General features: G+C 38.0%; 1 protein-coding gene across 4 annotated transcripts in view; it reads left to right on the forward strand.

Moving 5' to 3' along the window:
* The first annotated feature begins 474 nt into the window (after window positions 1-474).
* The window catches only part of TASOR (transcription activation suppressor), a 62,777-nt gene continuing 50,302 nt past the window's right edge, over window positions 475-12,949 (forward strand). For all 4 annotated transcript variants that reach the window (XM_059663227.1, XM_059663228.1, XM_059663229.1 and 1 more), the window contains exons 1-3: window positions 475-808; window positions 10,349-10,494; window positions 12,008-12,100. In XM_059663227.1, coding sequence (XP_059519210.1) covers window positions 475-808; window positions 10,349-10,494; window positions 12,008-12,100 — 573 coding nt within the window. The remainder of the gene's footprint in view (window positions 809-10,348; window positions 10,495-12,007; window positions 12,101-12,949) is intronic.

Here is a 12,949-nt window from a genome sequence, read left to right on the forward strand (position 1 = left end):
CGCAGCGCTGGTCGGCGCGGCCTCAGCACCGGCAGTTCGCCCTGAGGCCCCACCCCCACTCCCACCCGCGGCCGGCGGGCGTCGAGGTACTCGCGGGGCGTTGCGGTCGCCCCTTTTGGCGGGCTCCAGCGCCCGAGGCCCCGCCCCCCGGCGCCGTCGTATCGGCGCCCGCGAAGGTGGGCGCCGCGCCCCCATTGGCGGAGCGGCCCACGAGGACCCCGCCTCCTCCCAGCTCAGACGCGAGCACGTTGAGTGGCGGGGGCCGGCGAAGGACTGCGCGCGCGAGGAGCGGCTCGTGGGGCCGGGCGGCACGGTTGGGGCCCTCGAGAGGCTCCTGGGTCAAGAACGCGGCCCAAGGCCACAGGGCGGGGAGGGTGAGGGTGGGCTGAGAGCAGCTAGGCGGCCAGGCCGGCCCGCCGCCCCTTTTCCCCCACCCCCTTCACCTTGTTGGCAGAAGCTTCCTGGGCCGGCGCGATGGCGACTGCTGCGGAGACGGAAGCCACTCCGCCGACGACCTCGAGCTGCGAAAGTGGCGGCGGCGGCGACGAGGAGATGAAGCGGGCCCTTCCGCAGCCCGAGTCTTCCCCACAAAATGGCGGCGGCGGCGGCGGCCCCAGCATCTGGGAGCCCAGCGGCGGCGGCGCCGCGCCCGAGGAGACGGCGACCGAGGCCACCGCGAGCGTCAGCCAAGAGCAGCCTCGGGACTCGGCTGAGGCGGGCGCGGCCGCTCTCCCCAAAGGCCCCGAAGAGCCCGAAAGACCCGTTAGGAGGATTTTTCAGATCCCCAGGAAGAGCAGAGAAAAGAAAGGTGGTGCTTCCCTCTCCCCCAACCCCTCTTCCTCTCTCCCCTCCATCTTTCCATTAGAATCTCGCGTCTCCTCTTCCCACACCCATTCGAGACGTAAACACGCAGGCAGCGCCGGCCGCCCAGCCGCTGCGCTTCGGGGCGAGAGGCAAGCGGGGGCGCCACGCTCCTCCGCTCCCCCTCTCCCCCTCTCCCCGTGGAAGCTGGAAGCAGCTCAGGTTTGAAGCGTTTCTGTAAAGAAAAGATGGTGCTCGGGGCCCCTCCCTCCACACCAGCCCCTGAAGGCAGAGAAGCCGGTGTGCCTCCTCAGGATGCTTCTGAGAAGTCTCACTGTGGAAGTAGCCCGTGGCCCTGGATTCTGGAGCTTTCTCCCAGGCCGTGCGCTGTTCAGAGGATCTCCAGTGCTTCTCCCTGTGGAAGTTCTTCAGCTCTTATGTGTCTCCTTGAAATGGGCCGGATGTCAGCGTCTTCCCTTAGATGTGATTCATGCACACTGCTCTTTTCCATCACACTTCATTTCCATGTAGATTTTTTTTTCTTGTTTTTTGAAGCGTTTGGTTAAATAGGCCTCTCTCTCTCACTCTCTCTCCCTTTAAATCCAAACTTCAGTGCATTTTTATATTGTATTTGAGAAGATTGGGAAGGTAGGCTCTTGGTGCAGTAACTTCCCTAGGGAAAAAAATAGGGAGAGGTTAGCTTATGCCCAAGAGTCACCAATTTGATATTGCATCTGAGAACTTCAGATAAAAAAAAAATCCAGTCAAGTTTTTGGAGCCAATATGGGAACAGTGAGATGAACTACGTTTACCTTTTTTTTTTTTTTAAAGCTTACTGCCATATGTGTGACACGTTTTAATGGAGATCAGAATTACTGTTTTCTATTATAGCACTATATTTTTGACTAGCCAGTGATTTGGGATGTTCTGGATTTAAACCCTCTTTTTTATTTACTGCGTGGTTCAGTTTGTCATGATTTACTTAGGAAAATAGAGGAAATTCTTTATTTATAGAAAACATTTCTAATTTAGTAAAGACAGGATCTGGAATGAAGCATGTGCTTCTTTCCATGTGCATAGCCAACTCCATTTGCCCAACTGAAATTGTTAGAGCCATTTATCAGTTAGGTACACATACTGTTAATTTCTGTTGGGATGACAAAGCCAAGAAGATCCTTGTGGGAAAAAAGTGGTGGCAACGGTGAAGTTACCTTTTGTCCACCAGCATGAGGATGTTTCTAGAAGTACCTTTTAAATGAGTTAATGTAATATTTTCCGGGTTCAAGAGGATGTTTGTAAAGGTCAAGGTTGTCAGTTCTTCTGGTTGAGTTGTATAGTATAGAGTATAGACTATATGAGGAAAGTTGATGCCCAGCCTAAATTATCAATTGATAGTAGGTTGGAAGTAAATTCAGATGGGCCCTCGTTAATATGGCTTATTGGCATATCATGGTTTATGATGTACCACCTTTTACCTTTTGATAGGATCAGAAAATTGGCCTAGAAACTTTCACAGTTTGGTTTGAAATGAGAGAAGGCACTAGAAAGTGTTGAGAGGCACTGTGTTTTGTGTCTTTAAGTAAGATAAATTGTGAAGCTGCTGTATTTGAACACACTAAAAGTGGATATAATTCAGGAATTAGGAAATATGAAACTTGTTTTCTCTCCTGAGTCTGATACTCTGGAGAAAATTTATATTTACCATTTTCACTTAGAGGCAAAAGGTTGTTACCTTTTTCTTCTCAGGGAGGTTGTGGATAAGGAAAATATAACACAATGGACTTTTTCATGTGTAGTGGAAATGAGTAATTTTTAAGTTGTCTAAATATTTATACGCTGAGCAGCAGCTATTCAAATAGTGCAATCATTAAAATGATTTAAATGGAGCCTTTAAAATTAAATAAACAGCTATTTTACCAGCATGGACTTTATTCTGTCCAAGCTGAGAGCAGTTGGTGCTTGGTGATAGAATTTAGTAGAAAAATTCAACTTTTCATTTTTTATTTTTTCTAATTTTTAATTTTTTTTTTTTACTAAGCCTCACCAGAGGATATTTTTCCATTGATTTTTTAGAGAGTCGAAAGGAGGAGGAGAGACAGAAACATTGATGTGAGAGAGGCACATTGATTAGTTGCTTCCCGCATGCACCCCAACCAGGGCCAGGGATCAAGCCCACAACTGGTATGTGCCCTTGACCAGAATCGAACCCAGGACCCTTTTGGGGCCCGACACTCTGCCCACTGAGCAAACCAGCCGGGACTTCATTATTTAAAACAAAATGCTTTATCAGAAGCAGTGCAGCAGGTAATTTCAAAATCATCTCTTGAAAGGTAGAAGATTTGGCTAGGTATAAGTCTACTAATCATGAGTAGTAGATCATTTTTAGTAGATACCTCTGCTTGAACTTTTCAAGTATCAATAGTTCTGTTGCATTCATATTTTAATATGGAAAACCTTTTCTTGTGGCTATGTTTTCCAGTGAAATTAAAGATTAGAACTTGAATATTTTTGGTACCTTAAAGGTAAATACTATGTGAGTATAGTAACGTGTTGACTCAGTTTTCTTTATCTTGACCATAGGGTAACATCCAAAATACTGCCATTCCAATTAAGTAATGTTGTCAAATACTTTATAGTGTTTAATAAGTTGTAGGCATTACTCTAAGCAATTTATTTATATGTGTTAAATCTCAACAATACTATGTGGTAGGTACTATTCCCATTTTATAGATGAGGAAAGTGAAGTACTGAGAGATTAAATAACTTGCCCAAGTCACACAGCTAGTAAATGGTGGAGTTGGAATTTGAACCTAGGTGTAGAGTACTTGTCACTACTCAAACTGTAGCAAGGCTTTTTGTTTTTAATATATGAGTTTTATTTAGTTTTTGATCTGATCTATTTTTAAAAGTTTTGTTTTTTTAATGTGTTTTTACTTATTTCAGAGAAGAAGAGAGAGAGAGAGAGAGAGAGAGAGAGAGAGAGAGAGAGAGAGAAAGAAAGAAAGAGAAAGAAACATCAGTTATGAGAGAGAATCACTGATCGACTGCCTCCTCCATGCCCCCTACTGGGGATTGAGCCCACAGCCTGGGCATGTGCCCTAGACAGGAATTAAACCTGGGAACCTTATTTCCACAGGCCAATGCTCTATCCACTGAGCGAAACCAGCTAGGGCAACAGTGTTCCTTTTTAACCTAAATTTAGAAATGTTTAGCATGTCTTCATCCGTGGGGAATTGAGATTATGTTCATTATAAAATTAATACATTTAGTCAGTACTGACCGATTGAATGACCTATTGACTGGAAGAGTAAAATTTTACTCTAATATATGTTGTGTTCTTTATTGGCTGGGCTGGTTTCTATAATAGTGTAAAGCACTGTTCTACATTTAAACAAATTGTAGAATTGCATTTTTTCAGTAGACATTTCACTATTGCCTTCTTTCTAAAATCTAATAGTGTAGGTCATCAGAAGTAAGTTAAAATGGTAATTGTATTTGATAGGGTTTTTCCCTCCAAAGTTTTTGGGAAATCACTTTCTGTAAAACGTGTTTTGGTTAATGGTATCTGTAGGACACAAGATTAACTGCTCATGTACGGGTGTCTTGTGCATGTGTATCATCATGCACCTGCATCCATACTGGTCTAGTCTTGGGCTAATTCTCCTCACTTCCCATCTTTTCCCACAAAATTTGTAATTGTTTTTGGAGCTGTCTCCTTCTTAAGGAAATGTGCATGGTGTTTCAGTAGTTCTGTATGGATGACTAGGTTCTAAGTACCATTGATTTCTCTACATAGAAGTAAACCTGAGGCCCTAGCCGGTTTGGCTCAGTGGATGGAGCGTCAGCTTGCGAACTGAAAGGTCCCAGGTTCGAATCCGGTCAAGGGCACATGCCCAGGTTGTGGACTCGATCCCCAGTGGGGGATGTGCAGGAGGCAGCCAATCTATGATTCTCTATCATCATGGATGTTTCTATCTCTCTCTCCCTCTTCCTTCTTCTCTGAAATCAATAAAAATATATTTTAAAAAAAGAAGTAAACCTGAGAATGAAAGTGTAGACAGAATCTGGTTATTCACATAAAATGTTTGATAGGTGCATGTAAATACTAGATAATGGAAGTAAAATTTTTTTGACCTTGTCCCTAGTCCAAAGAAAAAGTCAATAGTGTCATATTTGTACTTGTCTCTGTAGATCTCTGCCAGCGTATTCATTGCTAATTCTGCAGTATGTTCAACCTAGAATTAGAGATGAAACACCATTCCTAAAGTCCATAGCAGTTTTATTAGACTGAAGAAAAGTGATTTTTAAAGTAACTTAATTATTGCAAGGAACAAATGGATATTTATTGAGTTTTAATCATTAATACTAGTAGACTTCAGAGAGGTTGTATACAGAGAGAATTACAGACCACATGTGATCCCCAGACTTTTTGTTATTTCCTTTTCTTCCATGAATTAGTCACTTTAAATTGGAATGTATATTTCATATTATCCACTTGTGTGTTTTGAAAAGTGGTCCACCTTTTAAAAGTTTAGCTTGTTTTTGTGTATATATGTACATAGTATTTTTTTTTTTTTACATATACACAATCTTAATAGAAACACAAAGATCAGCATTGACACTAAATAAATTGGTAAAGGTAATTGTGGAAAAATGTTCCTTTTTTATATATATTTTAATGATTTTTTACAGCGAGGAAGGGAGGGGGATAGAGAGAAACATCAATGAGAGAGAAGCATCGATCAGCTGCCTCCTGCACACCCCCTACTGGGGATGTGCCTGCAACCAAGGTACATGCCCTTGACCGGAATCGAACCTGGGACCCTTCAGTCCCCAGGCCGACGCTCTATCCAGTGAGTCAAACCGGCTAGGGCAGAAAAATGTTCCTTTGACTAAGGAATTATTTGATGTCTTAAATTTTATTTTTCTTCCAACTTCGTAAATATAACATTAAGTTCTTTTTTTAAAAAAATATATATTTTATTGAATTTTTACAGAGAGGAAGGAAGAGGGAGAGAGATGGAGAGTTAGAAACATCGATGAGAGAGAAACATCGATCAGCTGACTCCTGCACACCCCCTACTGGGGATGTGTCCGCAACCAAGGTACAGGCCCTTGATCAGAATCGAACCCGGGACCCTTTAGTCCACAGGCCAACGCTCTATCCGCTGAGCCAAACCGGTTAGGGCTAACATTAAATTCTTGAGTTTGTTTTGTATGCTACCAGTAATGAAAATATTTAGTGGTAATATGGACTGGGAGTCAGGAGATTTGGATTCTAGCTCTGATTCTGTGATACAGTGTTTCTTATCTGACTTATAAATCTCCAAGTGCCTTTGTAAGTCTCTTCTTTAATCCTATAAAATTTAATTTATAATCAGTTTTGTTGTGAGAGGGAAATCTTGTGAATTGTGATCAGAAATCAACTCAAGTCATCATTCTGGCATGCATTTGAAGGGAGTCATGTAAATAAGTAAAATTATATGTTTCTTAATGTGTGAAAGAACTGTTGTTCTTGTTGCTAACCTTTATAAACCAAAAAAAAAAAAGAGGGTTCCATGGCTTTTGGCCCTATTAAATGCATTACAATGAGAAAGATTTCAGAGAAGACACATAAGAGGATAGAAATAGCATAATCCTAGGCATCAAATTCTTTTTGTTTTATAGCTAATTTCCTGTGTCTTAAGTGTTCTATATGACTTTTCTAAAGTGAGGAAAAAGAATATATATATATTCTAGATCTTGGAAATATAGCTTGAGCACTTATACACACACTTTTTTTTTTAACTTATAGTTTAGGACAGGGGTACTCAAACTACGGCCCGCAAGCCACATGCAAATACAAATATTGTATTTGTTCCCATTTTGGTTTTTTTACTTCAAAATAAGATATGTGCAGTGTGCATAGGAATTTGCTCATAGTTTTCTTTTAAACTATAGTCCGGCCCTCCAACGGTCTGAGGGACAGTGAACTGGCCCCCTGTTTAAAAAGTTTGAGGACCCCTGGTTTAGGATATAAGATTTGGAGCTCTGGGCAGCCTGAGTTTGAATCCCAGCTTCCCTATTCATTAATTGTGTTACCTTGGGCAAGTTTACTTCAGCTGTCTCAGTTTCATTTGTGAAATGGGCACAATGAACTAAATAGGGTGATTTTGATGATTAGGTGAGGTAGTGCATGTAAAGCTCTTAGTATAATATCTGAAAAGTAGTAATGACCCACTAATTATTAGACTTAATAATTGTCAGAATCCAGAGAACAAAATGCTGGATGCTGACTTCCTTTAAGTGAAATGGATGATTAATACATAAAATGTTCTATTCCCCATTTGGATAGTCACAGGGTTGTTTATTATTCTTACCTCAAAAAATTAAGATTATGATGTATATGTCGTATCTGTAAAGGAAGTGAGGATATGTTGACCAGGGTATATCTAGTGTTTAGAGTATTATTAAGGACAATATAGACCACCAGGGAATGCACATTCACAACAGAATAGTTAAATTTCTAAACTACATTTAAGGGCATATTGACCTGAATTCTTAAAAGTAGGTACTCTTTAGGACAGTACTTTGGGATGAAACAGAAATGTTAAGTACTTTTTTGAAAATAACTTAAATGTTAATTGCTATATAAATTTATATGATTTAACTTAATTTTACTCATGATTAGATTGATAGTGGAAATAGTGTTGGAGCAGCTCAACTAAGAAAGTAATTTCTTTTATGAAGACTTGTAAAATTTCCTAGAAATTTGAAGCCATATGATACTTTTTGGCATATTTTAGATATCTGAAGTCACTTTGTTAGTTTAGAAACATACAAATTGCCCTAGACAGTTTGGCTCAGTGGATAGAGCATCAGCTCTCGGATTGAAGGGTTCTGGGTTGGATTCTGGTCAAGGACATGTACCTCTGTTGCAGGCTTGATCCCTGACCCTCGTAGGGGCACATGTGGGAGGCAACCAATTGACGTGTCTGTCACATCAATGTTTCTCTCTCTCTGTCTTCCCCCCCCTCTCTGAAAATCAATGGGGGGAAATAAACATACAAATCAATCATGCATAAATTATCCAAGTATTTTTTAATTGAATTCATTGGGGTGACATTGGTTAATAAAATTATATAGATTTTAGGTATACAATTCTATAATATATCATCTGTATATTGTGTTTACTACCTAAGTCAAGGCTCCTTCAATCACCACTTATCCCCCTTTTCCTCTGATAGTCATCATACTGTTTATATTGTCTGTGTCTATGAGTTTTGTTTTTTGCTTAATTCCTTCACCTTTTCACCCAGTCCCCCAAATCCCTTCCTGTCTGACAGCTGTCAGTTTATTCTCTGTATCTGTAATCTGTTTCTATTTTGTTTGTTAGTTTACTTATTTTCTTATTTTGTTCATTAGGTTCTACATATAAGTGAAATGATATGGTAATTTTAAATCATGCTTGGTCCATTTGGGATATGAAAGCCTGTAAGACCAGTCCACATGCTGTTTTCCTTGCCAAGTTTTTCTCTACTTAGTTGGGGACTGTCACAAAGAAAAACTGGTTTTTCCTACCACATTCTATAGAACAGATTTGAATTTAGACAATGTATTTCTCCTTTTTTGAGCTTTCATTTTGTTTTATATATTACTGAATTATTGAATTTGTCATTCAAAAAATGATGACAATCATTTTTTATTGAGAATAAACTTTGTCAAGTTTTCTTTTATTTTCCTTTACTTATATCAGTGCTTACAATTCTGATTACTGGCATGGTACAGTTAGAGTAATGAGCAAGGTAGATATAGTTACTGCTCTCATGGAGCTTATAATAGACTAGAGGCCCGATGCACAAAATTCATGCAAGAATAGGCCTTCCTTCCCCCAGCTGCCGGCACCAGCTTCCCTCGTGGCCCCAGCTTAGTCCGGAAGGTTGTCCTATCTAATTAGCATATTATGCTTTTATTATTATAGATTATTGAGTATATTCATATAGTGCTAATTAGGGTGGGGTTTTTGTGAGTGCTTTATTTTTTTCCCTACTCATCCCAGTCAGTGTCTTTATTGCATTATAACTATGTTAATGTTCTTCCTTTAAAATTTTTTTTTTAGTGTGTGATCCCACAGTAGTGACCATTTGATACTCATTCTGTATCATACAGACACTTTTGTAAAAATACATATGGACTGGTGAATGGATGGATGGATGGATATATCATTTGACATCATGACCTTAAAACTATGTAGAGAAAACACAGTAAAAACAACTGATTCGCTGTTGCTGTATAGTATCTTTAAGAGTATTGTGTAAGAGCCTGGTCGGTGTGGCTCAGGGTTGAGTGTTGACCTATGAATTAGGAGGTCAAGGTTTGATTCCTGGTCAGGGCACATGCCTGGGTTGTGGACTTGATTCCCAGTAGAGGGGGTGCAGGAGGCAGCTGATCAATGATTCTCATCATTGATGTTTCTGTCCCTCCCTCTCCCTTCCTCTCTGAAATCAATTTTTAAAAATTCCTATAAAAAAGGAGTATGTACAAGAGAACACTGTTTTCATAAGTATTTTGTGACATTTATTGATTATAAGTGTTTTGAAAGAATGGTAATAAGTTATTTACAGTGAAAAATAAGTGGTTCCTTTTATGTTTGGGGAAAATTTATGTGTATATATACTTGATATTTGAAATTTATGAGTAAGTTAAACTGTTTCATGCATAAAGTAGAAATTTGAGGTTATTAAACCAGCAATCCACAGTCTAAGAATATTTGACTTAAGTATTTTAGAAATTCAATGGGGTGTGGACTAGTTGGAGGAGTGGAGAATAAAAACCTTTATTATCTTTGTGCCAGATGCTGTGCTTAGAACCTTTTCCATGTGTTGTCTGTGTGGCATGTGGCATATAGTGGTTACTTAGGATAGCTAAATTTCTTCTACAAATGAGAGAACTGAGCTTATGTTTGGTTAAGTAATTGATTTAACCAGGGTCTCCATAAAGCCAGAAAATGCTAGATAAGATATTTGCATTCAGGTTTGACTCTAAAATTTCACATCTTTTCACTAAGTTTTTGTAATAAATGTCCTACCACTTGTTGATAATACAAGGTCCCAGTGGATGCAACATATCTAATTGTAGTACTAAACACCAAATGGAATCATTTTCTTTTATAGACACCTAAATGTTTTATTCACTGTTTTTATGCTTTCTCAGTTAGGGTGTAAACAGTTTGGTGAAATAAATGGTCCACGATTTCAGTGTAACATAAAGTAGGAGTTAAGTATATAGGCAAGTTCATATGAGAGTCTAAGCAATTTAGGTTGCCTAATGTAGCATCCCTAAGATTTGCAAAATTATAACATTGTTTGCATGTTTAATGTGAGGTGCTTATTGCTAAAGGATTTGGGCAACTGGTTTTAATTTTTCTTTAGTGAATCAATAAGTATCTCTTCTGCATATCCCAAAGTAAGATAATCTTGAAGCCTTTGAAAATTTTATGTAAAAGCCCACAAAAATATAAGAAACTACATTTAAGATTCCATCTTAAAATTAATATTTTTTATTTTAGCACTTTTTCAGCCATTAACTCCAGGATCTCGTGAATTTGAAGATGTTTTAAATATTCTCCATTCATCTTACCTTGAACCAACCTCAGTAACAAATTTTAACTACAAATGTGCTTGCTTGGTACATAATGAGCTTTTGGAAAAGGAGGTATGTTTTAAATTGTGATTGTCAGATTCTGCAGCATCAATTAGTAGCCTGGAATTGGTTTTAGTTTTCTTTTCTTTAGAAATGCTAAAGTTTTTGCCCAGCCAGAATGACTACTGGTTTAGTGTTGTCCTGTGCACTGAAAAGGTCCCATTACCAGTCAGGGCACATGCCTGGGTTCTAGGTTCAATCTCCAGTTGGGGCATGTACAGAAGGTGGCCCATCGATGTTTCTCTCACATCAGTGTTTTTCTCTCTCACATCAATGTTTTTTCTCTCTCTCTTTACCTTCCTCTTTCTAAGCATGACCTTGAGTGAGGATTAAAAAAAGAAAGCTAAAGTTTTTAGGAAAGCCAAATTATGGAAGCGAAAACACTTAGTTTTAAATGACATCTTTTTAACTATATATTATGCCTAAATTGGAGCGTAATGAAATCAAGTGTGTATTTTTTTTTTTTTTAGGCTATGCTTAATTTTCCCCCCAACTGTTGATTGATGTTTGGATTATCTTATTAGTTGAAATTCTTAGTGAAAAAAGTGTGAACGGGGGAAACAGTTAAGCATGTTAGATAGTGAATTTACATTTCATGTATGTATTAGAATATTCTTTGAATTTTGATTTAGGAAAAGCCAACATGTAATTCTGAAGTAATGCAAATGAGGTGTGTAGAAATATTTGATGTATTTATTGCTTTCTAATGTACATGCAATACTATTAATTTTGTACTCTTTTAAGTTGGTTAACTCAGTGCTATCAAAATTTAACTTTGAAAGGACCTTTAATGTTACTGACTCCCAGAGAAAATGAAAACCTTGGTAGTTTGATGTGGTTTCATTTTATGATAGATTATTTGTTAATTTTATATGAAAATTGAGTCTATAGATTCTCTGATTATATTATTAAAGATCAGTAATGGCCTGCATACTACATATGAATCTATTAGATATGGGCTCCATATTTTGAATGTATCTATCTATCTTTTACCTTTAGATACAAGCAAAAGCCAGCAGTTTCGGGTGACTTAGAGTTCAGATGTACTTACACCAAGTCGCTTTTTATCCTGGAAATATGTTTGGAGCATGTTTTATGTACATAGCATTGAGAATACACTTATAAAGAAATGAAACATTTTTTCTTGTCTAATTGAGTTTATAATTTAGAAGTGGGTCATTCAACAGATTTATTAAGGCACTCTTTGCAGTGCACCATGTTAAAATGAGTGATCCAAAGATAACTAAAACATGAACTTAAAAATATATTAGAGAGTTGGAGTTGTAAAATTTTAATAGAAATTAAGTTAAAATTGATAAATACTAGATGCTCATTTGACTATTTTGTGAAGGTAAAAAACCAATTAAAACAGTAAAAAAATGGGAGCACAGAAATTATAAGGAGAGAAAAGATAATTTGTACTTTAGTAGGTTTGGGTTTTTTTAGAAATAAAATTACTGAAACTCTTAGCTTAAAAAATATAATTACATGCTACAGAGCTGTTTATAGGTTTAATTTCACTTAGTTTACAGAAAAGCGAAGAGAACTGAAGTCTGATGGCCGTTCAGATAAAGAACTTTCAGAATCCTATGCATTTTTGATGGTTGATCGCTATCAGGTAAGTGATTCATTTAAAAAAAGCAATTTGAGAATGTTCTCATTTTTACTAATTTTTTATTTATTCAGCAGTACACTTGATAATTATAAGTAACATTTTCTTGATGTACAAGTAGAAGAAATAATTTAGTGAGGCAAAGCTATTTCATTGTTTTGTAATTTGTTTTTCAAATGTGCTCATTTTTTTCTGATGAAACCTATTTTTTTTTTACTTTAGAATGTGCTTGATAATGTATAATTTTCCCTTTATTAAAATATATTATCTCCTTTATTGTTGGTTATATGTGCTTGGAACCAGTTTTTCATCTTCAATTGAAGATTCTTTTAAAAATATTTTTATTGATTTCAGAGAGGAAGGGTGAGGGAGAGAGAGGTAGAAACATCAATGATGAGAGAGAATCATTGATTGGCTGCCTCTTGCACACCCCTACTGAGGACTGAGCCTGTAAGCGGGGCATGTGCCCTGGCAGGGAATCAAAACGTGACCTCCTGGTTCATAGGTCTACGCTCAAACACTGAACCATGCCGGCCAGGCTTTAGTTGAAGATTTTTAGGCAGAGTTACTTTCTCTTTAAATAGTTTTAATTCACTCTAAAATGGTTGCTTATATATGAGCAGTATGAATAGTGAGTATCTAGCGTAAACAAAACTGGATTCCAGTTATGGTTACATTAGAAGTGTAAGCCAGTTTCACATTAATATTCTGTCATAAACTGTCTTACATATAAAATTTCTATAATGTTAAAAATACATAGTTTAGAAGCTTAGATTTTATTTAAAACAAGTTTACAAAATATCTTTTCACACTTTTAATATATTAATGATTGCAAGATGAAGTGTTTTGTTTATT

Source organism: Myotis daubentonii, chromosome 14, assembly GCF_963259705.1.
Source record: "Myotis daubentonii chromosome 14, mMyoDau2.1, whole genome shotgun sequence".
NCBI classification, from domain to species: Eukaryota; Metazoa; Chordata; class Mammalia; order Chiroptera; family Vespertilionidae; genus Myotis; species Myotis daubentonii.